At 41.4% G+C, this 21350-nt stretch overlaps 1 protein-coding gene across 1 annotated transcript in view; it reads left to right on the top strand.

The window, feature by feature from the left end:
• Positions 1–21350, top strand: part of SUPT16H (SPT16 homolog, facilitates chromatin remodeling subunit) — a 39412-nt gene that overhangs the window by 16425 nt on the left and 1637 nt on the right. Inside the window, exons 4-25 of the mRNA XM_007536976.3 lie at positions 835–987; positions 1509–1655; positions 1944–2095; positions 3342–3514; positions 5294–5384; positions 7425–7498; positions 7624–7736; positions 10073–10138; positions 10229–10324; positions 10407–10522; positions 10615–10768; positions 11964–12091; positions 12748–12883; positions 13162–13288; positions 13536–13654; positions 14498–14623; positions 15092–15204; positions 15745–15820; positions 18031–18200; positions 19865–19994; positions 20406–20535; positions 20674–20751. Of these exons, the coding sequence (XP_007537038.1) occupies positions 835–987; positions 1509–1655; positions 1944–2095; positions 3342–3514; positions 5294–5384; positions 7425–7498; positions 7624–7736; positions 10073–10138; positions 10229–10324; positions 10407–10522; positions 10615–10768; positions 11964–12091; positions 12748–12883; positions 13162–13288; positions 13536–13654; positions 14498–14623; positions 15092–15204; positions 15745–15820; positions 18031–18200; positions 19865–19994; positions 20406–20535; positions 20674–20751 (2668 nt within the window). The remainder of the gene's footprint in view (positions 1–834; positions 988–1508; positions 1656–1943; positions 2096–3341; positions 3515–5293; positions 5385–7424; positions 7499–7623; positions 7737–10072; positions 10139–10228; positions 10325–10406; positions 10523–10614; positions 10769–11963; positions 12092–12747; positions 12884–13161; positions 13289–13535; positions 13655–14497; positions 14624–15091; positions 15205–15744; positions 15821–18030; positions 18201–19864; positions 19995–20405; positions 20536–20673; positions 20752–21350) is intronic.

The raw sequence follows: 21350 nt of genomic DNA, 5'->3' as shown, positions 1-21350 counted from the left end.
TCGTGCATCTGTGGTTCCTTTAGAAAGTGGAAGTAAGGGGGAGTCCAGCAGTAGTGCAGCAGATTAAGCACACGTGGCACAAAGCGCAAGGACTGGGGTAAGGATCCTGGTTCGAGCCCCCGGCTCCCCACCTGCAGGGGAGTTGCTTCACAGGTGGTGAAGCAGGTCTGCAGGTGTCTCTCTTTCTCTCTCCCCATATCCCCCTCCCCTGTCTCTGGCTCTCTCCAATAAATAATCATTTACAATCTTAAAAAAAAAATTAATGCAACTGGAAGATTTGAATGACTGTGGTTATAATTACAAAGTTCCATTGTGTTTTCATTAGTGAGAATCATGTTCACTCACCCTATTGGTTCTATAGTCAAAACAAAAGGCCAAGTTTTAAGTCAATACTAACTTTACCTGTTCATTCTAAGGACACTACTAATTTACTTGTTTTTCTGTAAGTATCTTAATTAGAGCAAGTATCTTTCAAGAAACTTAGATGTACTCATTTCTGGCTTTTATGAAATGTGACCTTTCTGTCCTACTGTCTGCCTGACAGATTTTTTTTTTTTCTGAATATATCGTTGACCTATGTATTTTGAGGTCCTTACTGGTTCCTGAAGAAAAAGAATTGTCCTGTCGGCTTATGTGGCACTTCATTTTATATAAAGATAGCTTGTTTAAGGTTAGCTTTGGCCGGTTACAGTGTACCCTTAAGAATTAAGTAGGGCACAGGGGAAGAATTTATTCTTTCTGCAGTTTAAAATGTTTGTCTCTGCCTATTAGTATTAGAAAAAGACGTCTCCTTTTAAAACTAATTCACCTTTTTATTCCTGGTGACACTGATAGAATGAAAGTAACAAGAGCAGCTTTGACAAGATGATTGAAGCCATTAAAGAAAGCAAGAGCGGCAAGAAGATTGGAGTGTTCAGCAAAGACAAATTCCCAGGAGAGTTCATGAAGAGCTGGAATGACTGCCTCAACAAAGAGGGCTTTGACAAAGTAAGAGCACCCCCAGAGCAGGCAGATGGGGGGTCGACAGGGCAGAAGTGTGATGAGTGTCGGTGGCATAATGCAAAGAATTTGCTTTGGGGGAAACTTTCTTCCCCTTTCCATGTCTTCCTTTTGGCAGAAAATAAGCCAATCTTACTTTTTTGGTCTAGAATGAAATATTCAGGAGATACTCCAGCAATCAGAGAGGGGTCCTAAGAAAGCTTTCTTGTCCAGAAAAGACTCTTTTCTTTATTTTTTTCTTGCTTATTCTCATAACTCCCTCCTTTGGTCTTTGACAAAACCCTCTGTAATCGTTATAGTGTAGATGGCACGTTAATTTGATGACCCTTGTATTATTAGTAGTCTGTGTAGAGTTATTTCAAATGCTTACGCAGTTTGAGAAGACACGTTTAGTTACTCTATGGACTACTGATGAATGAATAGGCCCCTAGATAAACAGATATTATCACTAATAATCAAATTCAGAGCTCTGTATAAGAGGGCAGCACTTTTTATCATTTTGCTTATAGATAGATATCAGTGCAGTTGTAGCCTACACCATTGCTGTCAAGGAGGATGGGGAACTCAACCTAATGAAGAAAGCTGCCAGCATCACCTCTGAAGTCTTCAACAAATTCTTCAAAGAAAGAGTCATGGAAATAGTCGATGCCGATGAGGTAAATGGAAGCATGAAAGTCCTTATGGTGGGTGTGTGCACGCGCAGCTTCCTGTGAGATAAGCCCAGCCAGCCCCCCTCGCCCCACCTAACCAGAGCGCTGCTCCACTCTGCCTCATGGTGGGGGTCGAGCCCGGAACCATGAGACTCCAGGCACGCGAGTCTTTGTGCATAGCCATTGAGCTACCTTCTCAGCCCAGAATTACTCATTATCTGGCACATAGCTCAGCAGACACACACCTGTGTTACCCTGTAGTAAGTGTTGCTTTATTTCTGGGTAATTTTACAGAAAGTGCGGCACAGCAAATTGGCAGAGTCTGTGGAAAAGGCCATTGAAGAAAAAAAGTACCTAGCTGGGGCAGACCCTTCTACTGTGGAGATGTGCTACCCTCCTATCATTCAGAGTGGTGGCAATTACAATCTAAAGTTCAGTGTGGTGAGGTAAGTTTGAGGTTGTCGCTGAACCTTCAAAATAGAACAGAAGCCATCATGTCACTTTTAGCCTGTTTTTTTTTTTTTTCTTTTTCTTCTTTTTTAAATTTTTTAAATTTGTATTTATTCCCTTTTTTAAAATATTTTTATTTTATTTATTCCCTTTTGTTGCCCTTGTTGTTTTATTGTTGTAGTTATTGTTGTTGTCATCGTTGTTGGATATTTATTCCCTTTTGTTGCCCTTGTTGTTTTATTGTTGTAGTTATTGGTGTCGTTGGATAGGACAGAGAGAAATGCAGAGAGGGAAGACGGGGAGAGAAAGAGAGAGAGACCTCTGCAGACCTGCTTCACCGCCTGTGAAGCGACCCCCTGCAGGTGGCGAGCGGGGGGGGGGGGGGGCTCGGCCCTCTGTGCTGCCTTTCTCTTCTTTTCTCTTTGATTTGGTTTATAGAACCCAGAAAAGTAACTTTTAGTGTCTTTTGCAGTCTTTTTGTCTAATTTGATGCACCTTTTGTATTACTTCAAAGAAAATGATTTATTACTTGAATAATTTATAAGCATTACTCCTGATCGTTATAAATACTTGGAGGGTGGGAGGAATGGTCCGAAACGTGCTGAAATTTTAAAAAATCTTATTAGGTATTTCATAACAAAAGTCCCCTTATTTCTCTTCTGACTTTAGAAGTGTTGTAAGTAATGCTGTTCCTTCTGGTCAGTGTGGGGAAATTCATGGTAGATAGATGACTCTACACTGCCATACATAATTTCAGTGTATTCTTTGTGTATTTAACATACTCGGCTATTCACTAAACTTAAATCCCAGAAGATCTAGTCACTCATTTTATTCTGCTGCCTGTATAAACTGGTTGACTTTTGGGGTGGGAGGGTGGGATTTTAGGTCCATATTATACTTCTGTTTAGGATATAGTGTTTGAAAATAATTTTAGATGTTGTGTGCCAGTGATATGAAGGATTTACTGGCTCTGATCAAAGAAATGTTTTCGGGGGCCAGGCGGTGGCACACCTGGTTAAGTGCACACATTACAGTGCACAAGGATCCAGGTTCAAGTCCCTGGTCCCACCTGCAGGGGGAAAGCTTCACAAGTGGTGAAGCAGGGCTGCAGGTGTCTCCCTGTCTCTCTTCTGCATTATTCCCCTTCCCCTCACAATTTCTCTCTGTCTCTATTCAAAATCAATAAAGATTTAAAAAAAAATTTTTTTTTAATAAAAAAAAAATGTTTTCTTCATTCTCTAGTGACAAGAACCACATGCATTTTGGGGCCATCACTTGTGCCATGGGCATTCGTTTCAAATCTTACTGCTCCAACCTAGTTCGAACTTTGATGGTTGACCCATCTCAAGAAGTTCAAGAAAATTACAACTTTTTGCTTCAGCTTCAAGAGGAACTGCTAAAGGAACTAAGACATGGTGAGATATCTTATTAAAATCTATGATTCTTTTATCATGAGTGATCATTGTGATTTTACACTGATTTGCACAGAAACCTTTTTTTAATTAATTATTTCCTTTTTGTTGCCCTTGTTTTTATTGTTGTTGTAGTTATTATTGATGTCGTTGGGATAGGACAGAGAGAAATGGAGAGGGGAGGGGTAGACAGAGAGGAAGAGAGAAAGACACCTGCAGACCTGCTTCACTGTCTGTGAAGCGACTTCCCTACAGGTGGGGAACCAAGGGCTTGAACTGGGATCTTCAGGCCGGTCCTTGTGCTCTGCGCTCACAGAAACCTTTTTAGCTAGTAAGATATGTATTTTGGGCTTTTATTTACAACATTCTTAGAATGAGTGGCTTTACCAACAGAATGTGTAGTACTAATCCTGCCATTAAATGGATACCAAGAATCTTAGTTTGAGAACAGAGCTAATAACAGTCTTGCTAAGCAAGTAACTGCCTCAGAAGAACGCCAAGTGCCTGGCACCCTATTTGCCTCAAGACTACATTTTCTCAGCTAGAGAAGTGGCTCAGCAGTGGAGCACAGAACTTAAAGAGTCCCTGGTTCACAGCCTCCCCACACACACACACCTAGCAGTGCCCTGGCCTCTCTCACTGTTGCTTTCAAAAAATAAACCTTTCTTTAAAGGTCTGTACTCCCAGTTAGCTAAATGGTTCCATACCAATTTGTAACCCATCTCCCACCCCCAGCTGTGTTACATAAAGCATCTAGGTACCATTCCTCTGATTCTCTTAGTTTAATCTTAAGAAATCCTATTGCAAATCATAGTCATAAATACAAACTTAATGAAGGTGAGACTTATACTTTCAGACTACCATATCTTAATTACCATGACTCAGAAGTATCTCATCATAGCCCTGAAACATTAAGGCCAGAGTTCTAATAATTCATCCACGTAAAGTCTTTTTTTCAAAATACGTATGTTGAATATAATTTCACACAAGCCATTCATTAACTCTTAAAAAATTATCACTCTAAGTTAAGCTGGTGTTTTACAGAGTTCTGTTGGTCGGTGATTTTTTTTTTTTTTTAATATTTATTTACTTTTGTTGCCCTAGTTGTTTTATTGTTGTCATTGTTGTTGGATAGGACGGGGGGGGGGGGGGAGAAAGATAGACACCTGCAGACCTGCTTCACCGCCTGTGAAGAGACTCCCCTGCAGGCAGGGAGCCGGGGGCTTGAACTGGGATTCTTAAACTGGTCCTTGTGCTTTGCACCACATGCGCTTAACCCGCTGCGCTACCACCGGACTCCCGGTCAATGATTTTTTTTTTATTTATTTGTTATTGGATATTTATTATTTAATTTATTATTACAATGTAAGAGAGAAATTGAGAGGAGTGTGAGAGGTAGAGAGGGAAAAAGACAGACATCTGCAGCCCTGCTTCACCACTTGTGAAGCTTTCCCCCCTGCTTGTGGGGACCAGGGGCTTGAGCCTGGGTCCTTGAGCGCTGTACTGTGTGCACTTAACCAGGTGTGCCACCACTTGGCCCCTTGGTTGGTGATTCTCAGCATGTATTGAGAACGACTATGAATGGGCCACGGTTGTAACTGAGCAGTAGAGAGCATGTCTCATATATATGAAGCCCTGGATTCAATCCCTAGCATTTAAAAAAGGTGACTGAGTTTTAAAAATGCAAGTCTCTAAGCCATACCACTGCTACAGTTGCATTCCATGTTACCTGCTTTTGTTTTCTGAAAGACTCTTCAATGACCCTTCCTCTCTCGTTACTAGGTGTAAAGATATGTGATGTTTATAATGCTGTCATGGATGTGGTTAAAAAGCAGAAGCCAGAGTTGTTGAACAAAATAACCAAAAACCTGGGGTAAGATGATAATGTTGTTCATTGCCACTCTGAGTCGATTTCCATGATGGACAGTAGTCAGGCAAAATAGTCTTAAATCAGTTTAGTCAAGATTTATTAAACTCAACTATGTGCTGAATGCGTGGTGTTATCAAAATACGAGAAAGATTTGAAAATTTGCTAGACCAATGTAAATAGATGCCAATAGGTGTTCAAGGAAAGCTTCTTCTGTTAGCCATAGCAGTTGTGTGGTGTGTGTGGCAGTGGGAGGGGTATATGGTCACAGTTTTGGCAAAGCAGCCGCCCTCCCTGGTGAGCCATCATGCTGACCCCTGAATATTCGCTTAAGCCAGTGTTTCTGAAATGTATTTGGCCATTGACCAGCAGAAATACCTATTAACATTTTGCAAAAGACAGGACATCTGGAAAAATTAAAAAAAAAAAAAAAAAAAAAGACAGTAGGGGATCAGATGGTGGCTTACATGATTGAACACACATAGTGCCACGCTCAAGGACCTGGGTTCGAGCCTCTTCCCCACCTACACGGGGCTGCTTCATGAACAGTGAAACGCAGCTACGGGTGTCTTATCGTTCTCTTTCCCTTTGTCTCCCTGCCCCTCTCTAGTTCTCTCTGCACTATTAAATAAAAAAAGAAAGAGAAAAGGGAAAGAAAAAAATAAAAGCCACCAAGAGTGGTGGGTTCATAGTGCCAGCACCACTGATGGCTACTGAATAAAAAAAGTCAGTCTGCTTAGATGGAAACTTTGTTCATTTTTAAAGATTTATTTATTTATGGGGGCGGGGCTGGGTAACGAACAATACAATGCCAGTGATCAAACACAGAACCACAGCCTCTGACAGAGAAAGCCAGAGTACCACTCCGGCATATGCAGTGCTGAGCATTGAATTTCCGACTTCATGCTTGCAAGCCAACGGCTATGCACTGTGCCAGCTCATGAGCTGAAAGTGACAAGAGGAAGTACACTACTCAGCCAATACTAAATCTTGACAGCGCAGTGTAATAAATATACTTAGCAGGAGTCCACTAAAGAGTGAATCCTGGTTAAGCACACGTGGCGCAAAGCACAAGGACCGGCGTAAGGATCCCTGTTCAAGCCCCCAGCTCCCCACCTGCAGGGGAGTCGCTTCACAAGCGATGAAGCAGGTCTGCAGGTGTCTGTCTTTCTCTTCCCCTCTCTAAGGTCTTCCTCTCCTCTCTCCATTTCTCTCTGTCCTATCCACCAACAATAAAACAAGAGCAACAAAAGAGTATAAATAAATTTAAAAAAAAAAAAAAGTGAGTCCTTTGGGGCCAGGCAGTGGAGCACCTGGTTGAGCTTCAGCGCTCAAGGGTCAGGGTTCACCCCCAGTTCCCATCCTCAGAGGTAAGCTTCACAGGTGGTGGGGCAGTGCTGCAGGTAGTTCTCTGTGTGTGTCTTCCCATGCCTTCAACTGTGTGTGTGTGTGTGTGTGTGTGTGTGTGTGTGTTTTAGCTACTTTTAAAAAATGTGAATCTTTTAATCCATGTATTACTACTTTGGTAGTGAATTCCTTAACAGTTTCTGCTAACTTGTTTATAGGAAAACTTCTATCTTAATTATATAGAAGACTAAAATATAAATATGGCTGAACAGTGGTCTGTGAGGCGGAATGGTAGTATAATAGAACTTGGCACTTGTAACATGAGTCCTTAAATGTAATTCCTGGTTTCATTTATAACAAAGTGCTGTTGTAGTGTGCATGTCTGTCTTGCTGTTTCTCTTTCACTCTCCCCCTTCTTTCTCTTATTTCTTAAGTAAATGTTTGTTAAAATTAGCAAATAAAAAACAAGGGCAACAAAAGAGAATAATTTTTTTAATTAGCAAATAAGAGTGACTAAACTCAAATAGGGAAGGCTTGATAACATAAGTATTGTATGAAGTACATATTAGTAAATTATATTCAGAAAGGATCTCAGAGACTCTCCTTGAGTCCTATTCTTCGGTTGACTAATCAGAAGTGGCAGATCTTTCTGCATGTTTGCCTGCCTTCCCTGAACTTTATCTCTTGTTTTCCCTTTAGGTTTGGCATGGGAATTGAGTTCCGTGAAGGCTCCTTAGTAATTAATAGTAAAAATCAGTATAAACTGAAGAAAGGTAAGCTTTACCCTCATGCAGTGGGTATGGGGCGGGGGGTTGATTAATTCCCTTTAGCTTCATAACTCCCCTTTTGCTTTCCCATCCTTTCACAGTCAGCCTGACTCTTACTTTAATGTTTTAAGGAATGATTTTCAGCATCAACTTGGGATTCTCAGACCTGACTAATAAAGAAGGGAAGAAACCAGAAGAGAAAACCTACGCCTTGTTTATTGGGGATACAGTGCTTGTGGATGAGGTACGTGTGACTTCTAAATGTTCATAGACTGACTTTTGGCATATATTTTTTGCCCTGTGGTGTTATCCTTATAAGCCTTTGTTAAAGGGTGAAGGAGATAGCATAATTAATGTCTGTGCAAAGGAGTGTTTTGTTTTGTTTTGTTTTGTCTTGTTTGCCTCCAGAGTTATCACTGAGGTTCAGTGCCTGCACCACGAAGCCACTGCTCCTGGAGGCTGTTTTTCCCATTTTGTTGCGCTTATTGTAGTTGTTATTGTTGCTGCCATTGTTGGATATGCTAGAGAGAAATGGAGAGAGGAGGGGGAGAGAAAGATAGATGGACACCTGCAGACCTGCTTCACCACTTGCAAAGCGACTCCCCTGCAGGTGGGGAACAGGGGGCTCGAACCGGGATCCTTACACCGGCCCTTGTGGCAAAGGGTTTTTATGCCTGAGTCTCTGAAGTCCTCAGTTCAGTCTCCCCCACAGCATAAGGCAGAGCTGTACAGTACTTTGGGGAAATAAATAAAGAAAAAAAAAAGATCGTTGTTAAAATCCTTGGCCTAATATAATAATATAGTTAATAGGGATTTTAGTCCTCTTACAGAGAATGGTTTAAACCTTGATAATGATATCAGAATCAAATAATGGAGCTTGGTGGGTTTGTCTTTGGAGGTGGGTGTGGAGCCAGGACTGCGCCAAGGTCACTTTTCATTCCAGTAAAGGAGGGGGAGACTGTCGTGCCGGTGCTTCCTTGGGTGCCATGGCCCCTCCCGTGTGATGCCAGGACTCAGACCTGGGCTGCACACATGGCAAGGCACGAGCCTGACCTGCTGAGCGGTGTCACCACCCCTTTGCACTTTTTAAGTAATGCCTTGATTGAGTTACATTTTACATACTAGAAGTTACCCACTTTTTAAAGTATATGATTTCTTTTTTTCTTTTATTCCCAGTTGTGCTACCATGGCCACCATCTAATTTTAGAACATTTTCATCCCCACGGAATGAAACCTGTATCCTCTGGTAGTTACTTCTCATTTCCCGACTAGTTTCTCAGGCCTAGGAAATAAGTAAACTACTTCTCACTTAAAGGTTTGATTATTCAGGACATTTGTGGTCTTTTGTGACTGATTTCATTTTACAATTTCTTTATTTGGGGATTATTTTACAGTGAATACACTAGTTTGCACATGTATAACATTTCTCAGTTTTCCACATAACAATACAACCCCCACTGGGTCATCTGTCATCCTTTTCCAGGACCTGGACTCTCCCCACCACCAACCCGAGTCTTGCTTTGTTGCAATACACAAAGGAATTGATCTTAATAGCAATAACACAGTGTTCTCAAGACAAGTCAGCTCATGTGTTAATTCATTGAATCCTGCCAATAACCCTATGAAGTGCCTATTCTTACCCTCATACAAATTAAAAAAAAACAAAACCTTGAGTCATAGAAATTTACTCATTGTGTGAGGGTAGATCGGATAATGTTTATGCAAAGAGATTCCTGCAGCAATTACAGAAGATAGACCTTCCACCTTCTGCACCCCCATAAAAAATTTTGTTCCATACTCCCAGAGGGATAAAGTATAGGCAACCAACAAGGGCAACAAAAAAGGGAATTAATGAATGAATAAATAAATAAATAGCAGAATAGGGAACCTTCCAATGGAGGAAACACTAATAAAAATTTAATAAAAATAATTACTAGATCAAAAAAAGAGACTTTCATGCCTGAGGCTCCAAAGTCCCACGTACCATAAGCCAAAGCTGAGCAGTGCTGTGGTTAAAAAAAAATGTATAATTATCTTGCCAGATATAAAGAAAGTTGTTGAGTCAGGTTTCAAATTAAATCTTTATTAACCATTACCCTAATAGTGCCTCTCAAATTGTAGTTAGTAATGAAGGATAAAAACTTATCAGTTATCAAGGAGACTTTATCATTTAGAAGATTCAGAGCATTTATTCAGTTGTATACTAAGAGCAAAAGTTTGACTTTAACTGTTCTTACAAGAACTGGGAGGTACTCACGTGATAGAGCACAAACATTGCCATGCATGAGAGCCCAGGAAGCCCCTGGTCGCCAGGGGAGGGAGCACCTGTATACGGGAAGTGCCACAGGAGGGCGCTGGGGGCAGCAAACTGTCACACTTGGATACGTGCTGCTTTGCCATGTATATGGCCCCACTACACTGGAGGAAGTGTCAGTGCTGTGGGGTGTGAGATCTCTCTGTATGTATCTCTAGCTATATTTAAAAGGAAGGAAGGGAATTGTGCAGAGCCCTGCTGTTGACACCAGTGGCTAAATAAATAAATGCTTTTATGGATGTCTGACTTTTTCCCTTTGGTTCTAGGATGGCCCAGCCACTGTTCTTACTTCTGTGAAGAAGAAGGTGAAAAACATGGGGATTTTTCTAAAGGTAGGAAGAAGATAAATGTAACAGGCAGTTTAATGTTAAGAAAAGTTAAACAAAAATTAAAACATCTGTTTATGATTGTTTTCGCCATAGAACGAGGATGAGGAAGAAGAGGAGGAGGAGAAAGATGAGGCCGAAGACCTGTTGGGAAGAGGTTCTCGGGCAGCACTGCTCACAGAGAGAACCCGAGTAAGATGTCTATTTAAAACGAATTTGACTGTATCTGTCATGGTGCTTCACGTTCGGATTACTTGAGTTTTCCTTTCTCTAGAATGAGATGACTGCAGAAGAGAAGCGAAGAGCACATCAGAAAGAACTGGCAGCTCAACTCAATGAGGAAGCAAAGAGACGATTGACTGAACAGAAAGGAGAGCAGCAGATTCAGAAGTTAGTTTTCGTTTAACTGAGATCGTCTAGGGGGTGCATGTGACTTGCAGAAATTTCTCCAAAAAGCTGTTTTGTTTTGTTTTTTTCTCTAGAGCTCGAAAATCTAATGTATCCTATAAAAATCCCTCTTTGATGCCTAAGGAACCTCATATTCGGGAAATGAAGATATATATTGACAAGAAGTATGAGACAGTAATAATGCCTGTGTTTGGCATTGCCACACCTTTTCACATTGCCACAATCAAGGTACTGAAGTTGAATAAGATTCCATCCAAACTTACTCTTTTTTTTTTTTTTAATTTTTATTTATCTATTTATTTATTTATGAGAGGGATAGGAGGAGAGAGAAAGAACCAGACATCACTCTGGTACATGTGCTGCCGGGGATTGAACTCAGGACCTCATGCTTGAGAGTCCAACACTATCCATTGCACCACCTCCTGGACCACCAAACTTATTGTTAAAATATGAATTGTGGAGGCCAGGCATTGGTGCACCTGGTTGAACACACCATACTCATGCCTATGGTCCCCACCTGCATAGTTTCATAAATGATGAAACAGTACTGCAGGTTTCTTCTCTCGCCGTCTTCCCTCCCTCAGTTTTTCTATCTAAAGTAAATGAAATACTTTTAAGTGCCAGTTGTGCTTAGCATACATCAGTATTGTAAGTCAATATTTCCTCAGTCATGTAGTACTAGGGCTCGGGGAGGAAATTTTGGGGGGGAGATATATATTATTCAGTCCATTAAATTTAGATTAGCATTTGCAAACTGGTTAGTGATCTATATTTTATTTATTCTTATCAGGTACCGCTCAGCTCTAGTTCATGGGATTGGCCTTTAGCACCTCAGGCGTGAAAGTCTCTGTATAACCATTCTGGGATCTCCCCAGTCCTAGAGTCAATTTTTAGTTCCTAACATAATTTTAGGGTCTCTATAATGATTAATTACTGTCTAGAGGATGAGGTGGAGTTTTTAAGTCATTTATTCATTCATTCATTTATTTTTACCAGAGCCCTGGTCAGCTCTGGGTGACGGTGGTACTATGGGATTGAATCTGGGACTTAAGACCCTCAGGCATGACCATAATCCTTTGCATAACCATTCATAACCATTATGATATCTCTCACCCCTCAACGTGTTTTTTAATTTTTAAGATCATTTTATTGGGGAAACAGTGGCTTTTTGGAAAGTTGTTGGCAGATGGGTACAGTTGCTTATCTCCCTGTAATAGGTATCTGCATACTATTCCCACCACCAACCCAAGTTCTATACTCTTGTGCCCTTACTCATAACTTCCAAGTCCAGAATCCTTTACTTTCTACATTGATTTATTCCTTAAATGCCTTTTCTTTCTTTTTTTAAATTTTTATTTATAAAATGGAAATATTGACAAAACTATAGGATAAGAGGGAAAATGCCTTTTCTTTCTTTGAACAGAATATAAGTATGTCTGTGGAAGGAGATTACACTTACTTGCGAATCAACTTCTATTGCCCAGGCAGTGCTCTGGGCAGGAATGAGGGCAACATCTTTCCTAATCCAGAAGCCACGTTTGTGAAGGAAATGTAAGTCCTCATGAAAAGAGCTGCTCCCAGACCCCACTGGCTGGAGGGTTTTACTTCACACACTTCCTTCTCTGTGCTATATCCTCCCTTTTGGGTAAATGGCAAAGCTTTCTAGTATTTTGAGGATAGAGCCTTGGAATGTTCATGGAAATATTTGGTACTTTACATATTTTGCAATAAGGCTGAAAAAGAATGTATCCACATTTGGAGTTTATTTCCCCCTTGCGTGGAATCAGATAATTTCAGAATTTTACGCCAGACTTGAGAAATAAAACAGACGAATAATTTGTAAATTTTTCTGTTGTTTTGTTTTTTTAATATGTATGTATTCCCTTTTGTTGCCCTTGTTATTTTATTGTTATTGGTGTCATTATTGTTGGATAGAACAGAGAGAAACAGAGGAGGGGAGACAGAGAGAGATAGACACCTGTAGACTTGCTTCTCGGTTTGTGAAGTGACTCCCCTGCAAGTGGGGAGCCAGGGGCTCGAACTGGGATCCTTACTCGGGTCCTTGCGCTTTGTGCCACGTGCGCTTAACCCGCTGCACTACCACCAGACTCCCTAAATTTTTCTGTTTAAGAGAGAACAGAGGTATTTCTTAAAATTCCAGGCATTGGCTAACTTGACGAGGTTAATGTGTACACTTTTTTCTGTAGTACATACCGAGCTTCAAATATGAAGGCACCAGGAGAACAGACAGTACCAGCCTTGAACCTTCAGAATGCTTTCCGGATTATAAAAGAAGTACAGAAACGCTATAAGACTCGGGAAGCAGAAGAGAAAGAGAAGGAGGTAAGCCTAAACATGGGCAAAGCTCCTTCGTACAGAAGGACACGTGTGGAGTTGAGGGGATTCTAAAGATAGGAGAGTTGAGGGCTGGGTGCTGGTGCCCCTGGTTGAGCACATGTTATAGTGTGGAAGGACCTGGGTTCAAGTCCTCGATCCCCACCTGTATGGGGAAAGCTTGGCAAGTGGTGAAGTAGTGTTGTTGGTGTCTCTGTCACCTCCATTCTCTCAAAATTAAAAGAAAAAAAGACATGCAAATTTACTTTACTTCTCATTATGCTTAGGGCATCGTGAAACAAGACTCACTGGTGATCAATCTGAACCGGAGTAATCCAAAACTGAAAGATCTGTACATTCGACCAAACATTGCCCAGAAGAGGATGCAAGGGTCGCTGGAAGCCCATGTCAATGGTATGGCTGGTGTTAGGCTCTCTTCAAGGGTCACAGTAGTAGGAATGACTGGTCAGATAATACAGGATGACAAGGAAATACTGGGAGAGAGCTGTATACGTTGCTTTCTTGCCAGAAGGCTAGGAAAGTCTGTATAGTTGTTTGCTTTCTGATAATCCTCTTCAAATCAGCCAGAAAAAATACTGCTCATCCTGAGCTAAGCTAATGATATGAGTTGATACTTAGCTGTGTCTCTCCCCACCTCCAGGTTTCCGCTTTACATCTGTTCGAGGAGACAAAGTGGACATTTTATACAATAACATCAAGCATGCTTTGTTCCAGCCCTGTGATGGAGAAATGATTATTGTTCTGCACTTTCATCTCAAGGTATGCCTTTCTGCTTACTGAGTTTGAGACCTTGAGCAAGATCTACTATTCTCTTATCAAGATTATTATGAGGACCCTTTGGTATGTTATATGAAGTCTCCCAAATTCCAGATTCTGAAATAAAGAATCTTCACTATAGACACAGTTGAATACTGATGTCTCCAAAGTTTACCTATTTAATAGGACTGTTAGTTGTTTGGTTTTGTGTGTGTGTATGTGTGTGTGTGGTTTTTTGTTGTTGTTTTTTTTGCCTTCAGGGTTATTGCTGGGCTTGGTGCCTGCACTACAAATCCACTGTTCTGAAGGCTGTTTTTCCCCTTTTGTTGCCCTTATTGTTTTATCATTGTTGTGGTTATTAATGTCATCATTGTTGGATAGGACAGAGAGAAATGGAGAGAAGGGGGAGAGAAAGATAGACACCTACAGACCTCCTTCACCACTTGTGAAGCAACCCCCCTGCAAGTGTGGAGCTGGGGGCTTGAACCAGGATCTTTACACCCGTCCTTGTGCTTCGCACCAGGTGCGCTTAACCCGCTGCGCTACTGCTCAAACCCCGTTACTTTTTTCTTTTAATGGTTTACTTATGGGAGGACCAAAGCCTCACTGTTAATATGCTGTCCTGGGGATCAAATGCCACCTGTGCATCACATTCCAGGCTACTGCTTAAAGTCTGTATTAAGATTCTCCCATGTCGTCATGATCACATAAGGGATGGTTTGATTATTTTTACATAATATTGACGCGCGTGTGTGCACGTGTTGTCCACATGTAGCTATTGTTTTCTTGCCTTGGTTCGTTGCATAACCAAAGTCTTCGTATTTGTTTTCTGCTTGCTGCCCTCAGAACGCCATCATGTTTGGAAAGAAGCGGCACACAGATGTGCAGTTTTACACAGAAGTGGGAGAGATCACCACAGACTTGGGGAAGCATCAGCATATGCATGACCGAGATGACCTCTATGCCGAACAGGTCTGTGAAATGTATTGTTTCCTTTGCTGAGTAGTGTGGTGAGGTAGGTTGTGGCCCAAGTCTGAGCTCAACTTAGATTTTACCTCTTAACTGCTTGCAGAATGACTCAAGTATGTGCTGGGGTGAAGTACTTCAGTGGTTTATGGGTGGGGGAAAAAGGCTGTAGATGTCTGTTTACTGTCGCTGGCTTATAATAAGGTATATGTATTATAGTGATGAGAGTAACGGTCTACAGAGTGGGGTGAGTAGCATTATGGTTAAACAGAAACGCTGCTGGAGGCTCATAGATTCAGTCCCCAGGCTCAGTCCCCAGCACCACCATAAACCAGAGTTCAGCAGTTTTATTTTTCTGGTAAAAAATAAATAGCAAAGGACTACAAAAGAACTTGAGACTTTTTCTAAGGGATGCCTTAACTGGTAACGTGAGAGCTGTGGCTAATTAGTGTTCTGTTTTGTTTTCTTCTACAGATGGAACGAGAAATGAGGCACAAACTAAAGACAGCCTTTAAAAACTTCATTGAAAAAGTAGAAGCTCTAACTAAGGAGGAGCTGGAATTTGAAGTGCCTTTTAGGGACTTGGGGTAACATCTCATAGTCTTTGTACCTAATCTTTAACATGTATTTCTTGGGCCAGGGTAGATAGCATAATGGTTATGCCTGAGGCTCTGAATTTCCAGGTTCAATCCCCTGCACTACCATAGAGCTAAGATGAGTGTTCTTATAAAAAACAAAACAAAACCAAAAAAGTCTTCCTTTTCCTATGACTTATAAATCTTTGGTGTGTCTGGTCCCTCTTGAAAATGTTATAAGGGCATGGGTGAGTGGCTGAGATTGAGAGATTTCTAGAAAATGAATGCTGAGTAATCCAGGAGGGGCAAAGTGGCTAAAGCATTGGACCTCTCAGGCATGAGGTCTTGAGTTCGATCCCCGGCAGCACATGTACCAGAGTGATGTCTGTCCTCTTATCTTTCTCATCAATAAATAAATAAATAAAATCTTTTAAAAAGAAAAGAAACAGTTGATATTGTCTTCGGTATACAGAAGAGGAAAGGAGCTTATTGTGGTAGCAGCAGTTTCTCTTACGATGAGCCCAGTCTTACGTGAGTTTATCTTTGTTTCAGGTTTAACGGAGCTCCCTATAGGAGTACCTGTCTCCTTCAGCCCACTAGCAGTGCGCTGGTAAATGCTACAGAATGGGTGAGTGCTTCTGACCCACTTTCAGTAAGGAAATTGCTGAAGTAGGTGTTTGGCCGCAGGCTGTGGCTCACCTGGCTGAGTGCACATGTCACAGTGCACAAGCACCGTGCCAGTTCAGGCCCCGTCCCTCCTGCATGAGGAAAGCTTCCCAAGTGGTGAAGTGGTGCTGCAGGTGTCCATTTTCCCCTTCTCACATTCTCACGGTCTTCTCAGTACTTTGTTTCTGCTAGGGTTATTGCTAGAGCAATATTGGTTCACTTAAAAAAAAAAAAATGGGGCCAGGTGGTGGCTCACCTGGTTGAGCGCATGTGTTATAATGCTCAAGGATCTGGGCTCGAGCCCCCAATCCCCACCTGCAGGGGGAAAGCTTCAAAAGTGGTGAAGCGGTGTTGTACGTGTCTCTCTCCCTCCCTTCCCTTTCAATTTTTGGTTGTCTCTATCCAATAAATAAATAAAGGTAATAAACTTAAAAAAAACTATAGCACACTACACAAGTGAGATGTTTCACCAGCCCAATTATTATTATTATTATTATTATTATTATTTTTGCCTCCAGGGTTATTGCTGGGACTTAGTGCTGGCACTGCGAATCCACTGCTCCTAGAAGCTATTTTTCCCCCCGTTTTTGTTGCCCTTGTTGCTCTTGTTGTTGTTCTTGTTGTTATTATTATTATTGATGCCGTTGTTATTGGATAGGACAGAGAGAAATGGAGAGGGGAAGGGAAGACAGGGAGAGAGAAAGATAGACACCTGCAGACCTGCTTCACTGCCTGTGAAGTGTGACTCCCCTGCAGGTGGGGGGCCGGGGTCTCGAACCAGAATCCTTACACCGATCCTTGTTGCACTTTGCTCCACCTGCGCTTAACCCCCATTTTAAGTCTTAAAATGTTTTCTTCGTTTAATTTCTTTTCTTTTTTATTTTTAATAATTTATTTCTTTATTGGGGAATTAATGCTTTACATTCAACAGTAAATACAATAGTTTGTACATGCATAACATTCCCCAGATTCCCATTTAACAATACAACCCCCACTATGTCATTCATCATCTTTCATGGACCTGTATTCTCCCCACCCACCCACCCACCCCAGAGTCTTTTACTTTGGTGTAATACTCCAATTCCATTTCAGGTTCGACTTATGTTTTCTTTTCTAATCTTGTTTTTCAACTTCGGCCTGAGAGTGAGATCATCCCATATTCATCCTTCAGTTTCTGACTTATTTCACTCAACATGATTTTTTCAAGGTCCATCCAAGATCGGCTGAAAACGGTGAAGTCACCATTTTTTACAGCTGAGTAGTATTCCATTGTGTATATAGACCACAACTTGCTCAGCCACTCATCTGTTGTTGGACACCTGGGTTGCTTCCAGGTTTTGGCTATTACAAATTGTGCTGCCAAGAACATATGTGTACACAGATCTTTTTGGATGGATGTGTTGGGTTCCTTAGGATATATCCCCAGGAGGGGAATTGCAGGGTCATAGGGTAGGTCCATTTCTAGCCTTCTGAGAGTTCTCCAGACTGTTCTCCATAGAGGTTGGACCAATTGACATTCCCACCAGCATGTAGGAGGGTTCCTTTGACCCCACACCCTCTCCAGCATTTGCTGCTGTTACCTTTTCTGATGTGTGACATTCTCACAGGAGTGAAGTGATATCTCATTGTTGTCTTGATTTGCATTTCTCTGACAATCAGAGACTTGGAGCATTTTTTCATGTGTTTCTCGGCCTTTTGGATCTCTTCTGTGGTGAATATTCTGTCCAAGTCCTCCCCCCATTTTTGGATGGGGTTATTTGTTGTCTTGTTGTTGAGTCTGGCAAGCTCTTTATATATGTTGGTTATTAAACTCTTTTCTGATGTATGGCATGTAAAGATCTTCTCCCATTCTGTGAGGGGTCTCTTGGTTTGGGTAGTCGTTTCTTTTGCTGTGAAGAAGCTTTTTAATTTGATGTAGTCCTGTTTAATTTCTTTTCTGCTTTTAAAAGTCATTTTATGGCCAGCTACATTCACTTGATTTCTTGACATACCTCGTAGAGGGAAGTAGTCCACCTAGCAGGTTTCTTTTAAATTTCTGGTATTGATTTTCAGCTTAAATGTATTGTTGTTATTTTAGTTACCCTGTCCATAGTGGAATTTAGGTGCTTTAAGTATTTGAAGATGCTTGTGCATTTATGGGATGTGAACATGATCTATTTTCCTTCCTGACAGCCACCTTTTGTGGTGACCTTGGATGAAGTGGAGCTGATTCATTTTGAGCGGGTCCAGTTTCACCTAAAGAATTTTGATATGGTAATTGTCTACAAAGACTACAGCAAGAAAGTGACAATGATTAATGCCATTCCTGTGGCTTCTCTTGACCCCATCAAGGAGTGGTTGAAGTAAGTTAATTTGCAATGTCCTGTTTTCTCCGTGAATCCTGTATCATAAAAAGTAGAAGGTGGCAATAAGGGCAGCAAAAGGGAAAATAAATATTAAAAAAAAAAAAAATAGAAGGTGGGGCCAGGGGTAGATAGCATAATGAGCATAATGGTTATACAAAGAGTTCCAGGTTCAATCCCATGCACCACTATAAATCAGAGCTAGCAGTGCTCTGGGGAAGAAAATAAAAAGTATTTTAAATCTACTGGTGGAGGCAAAGAGAAGAAGAAAAAGAATATATGTATGTATGTATGTATATATATATTTTTTTAAATTTATTTATATATATAGCTTTATTGTTGCCCTGATTTGCAATAAAATCTCTGCTTTTCCATCCATTTATTTATTACCTCCAGGGCAATAATTGGGGTTCGGTGCCTGCACTACGAATCCACTGCTCCTGGAGGCCATTGTATCTTTTGTTGCCCTTGTTTATTGTTATTGCTGTCATGTTGTTGAGTAGGATAGAAATCGAGAGAGATGGGCAGACGGGGGCTGGGGGGGGGGAGATAGACACCTGCAGACCTGCTTCACCACCTGTGAAGTGACTCCCCTGCAGGTGGGGAGCCGGGGACTGGAACTGGGATTCTTACGCTGGTCGTTGTACTTTGTGCCATGTGCACTTAACCTGCTGCACTACTGCCCAGCCCCTCCTCTTATTTATTTTTTCTTATCCAAACACCTAAGTTTATGGGTAGTTACACAAGAAAAAGCAAAAGGTTTTCTTGTTGATGTTTGTCTTTATTTGGTGAACAATTTGTATATATAAAATACTTATATACAAAGCAGTACTTTTATTGAAATAAGAGATTTTATTTAGTGAGAGAGAGAACCAGAGCTGGCACATGTGCTGCCAGGGATTGAACTCAGGACCTCATGCTTGAGAGTCCAATGCTTTATCCACTGTGCCGTCTCCCGGACCATGCAGTCCTACTTTCTCAATGAAGTTTTTAAAGACTGTCTTCAGTTTGTGCCTCATTTCTCATCCTTTTTGTAGAAGACAGCATAAAGTGCTAACCACAGCTCTCACTTCACCTGTTAACAAAGCACCCCTTAAAAAAGCCTCGAGTGCTTTCGTAGTCCTAATAGACAGCAAGGCGTCACTCCTTCATAAGAGGCTTGAGTAGTCATGATGAGAGTTTTGTTTGTGCTTTATATCTCACTTTCCAATTATCTGAGAGGAATAAGCTACAAACAAATTTTCTTTTACAAAGTGGGTGCAGGATTTAGACTTAACAGAAAGAAAGATGAAGTGGGACTGAAGAGGTAGCATAATGGTTATGCAAAAAACCTTTGACACTTAAGGCACCAAAAGGCCCAGAGTTCAGTCCTGGCATCTCTGTAAACCAGAGCCGAGTAGTGTTGAGGGGTGGGGAACGCATGGTTTCCATGGACAGAGAAGTGGTAAGGGATCATTACCTAGCATTACTAACATATAAAGGTATAGAGAACTGATTATGAGGGCTGGGGAGGTGGTGTAATAGTTAACGCAAAAAAGTCGTTCATGCCTGAGAAACCAGAGGGTCTGTGTTCACCACCATTACCTAGAGCTGAGCAGTGCTCTGATTATAAATAAACTATCATTGAGGCTTGATTTTCAACTTTGTAATATTATTTTTCTTAGTTCTTGTGACTTAAAGTACACAGAAGGAGTACAGTCCCTCAACTGGACTAAAATCATGAAAACTATTGTTGATGACCCTGAAGGCTTCTTTGAACAAGGTGGCTGGTCTTTCCTGGAGCCTGAGGGTGAGGTGCGTGAGTGTGGGGTTTCTTCTGTGGCAGATGCTGTGATCTCTTGCTGTTGGGTCCCTTGGGAAACTGTCGTTTAAGTAGCACATAGCCACCAAATCAAATGAGAGAAGTTGTCAATACAACTTGGTAGTCACTGGCAATTTTTATCTTAATTATAAAAACCTCTTCAATAAATTTCATTATATTGTGTGGGCAAGATATTTTTCTTCCCACCTCCACATAATATATTGTTACCAGCAACGTTTCCTGAGCCAAGTTTCTGAGTAAGGAAGGATTAATATTTTAAGTTCTGTCATGTGTTTCTATTTTCTCATGAAAACAAAAACGCTGCCAACTAGGTTGAATTCCATGTATTAAGCCGTAGTGCTACGCCGGATGTTGCAGTAAACAGCCCTCTGCTCTGTCTCTAGGGAAGTGATGCTGAAGAAGGAGATTCAGAGTCCGAAATTGAAGATGAGACTTTCAATCCTTCAGAGGATGACTATGAGGAAGAGGAAGAGGACAGTGATGAAGATTACTCCTCAGAAGCTGAGGAGTCAGGTTAGTCTTTATGGGGAAAAGTTTTCTTGGCTTCTTACTTTGATGTCACTTCTAGACACTTTTCAGAAGAAAACAGGTCTGTCCAGTTTTGTCTCCTGTTTCAGTGTAAGGAGTAATGTTTGTTCAATTCTATTCCAGACTATTCCAAAGAATCTTTGGGTAGTGAAGAAGAAAGTGGAAAGGATTGGGATGAACTGGAGGAAGAAGCCCGGAAAGGTGACTTTTTATTCATTATTTTTAGGCATAAGTGTCTAACAGATTTAAATAGCTTGCGGTTTTAACAGCCTAGTAAGACTAACAGAACACTATAGAGCTGATTTGTGGGACCATAATTAACTTTTAGTGAGCAAAGATTAAAAAGGGGGGGTCGGGCAGTGGCGCAGTGGGTTAAGCACATGTGGCGCAAAGCGCAAGGACTGGCGTAAGGATCCCGGTTTGAGCCCCCGGCTCCCCACCTGCCAGGGAGTCGCTTCACAGGCGGTGAAGCAGGTCTGCAGGTGTCTGTCTTTCTCTGCCCCTCTCTGTCTTCCCCTCCTCTCTCCATTTCTCTCTGTCCTATCCAACAACGACAACATCAACAATGACAATAATAATAACCACAACGAGGCTACAACAAGGGCAACAAAAGGAAAAAATGGCCTCCAGGAGCAGTGGATTCATGGTGCAGGCACTGAGCCCAGCAATAACCCTGGAGGAAAAAAAAGAAAAAAAATGTACATTCCATGTGGTCGAACTATTTCAGTGAGGCTTTACTACTGCATCCCAAGCATTGCCATAGTAGGTACATGGCATAGTTGTGGTTGGTGGTGGTGTTT

Source organism: Erinaceus europaeus, chromosome 16 (genome assembly GCF_950295315.1).
Source record: "Erinaceus europaeus chromosome 16, mEriEur2.1, whole genome shotgun sequence".
In the NCBI taxonomy this organism is placed as follows: Eukaryota; Metazoa; Chordata; class Mammalia; order Eulipotyphla; family Erinaceidae; genus Erinaceus; species Erinaceus europaeus.
This window is presented reverse-complemented; position numbering and strand designations above follow the sequence as displayed.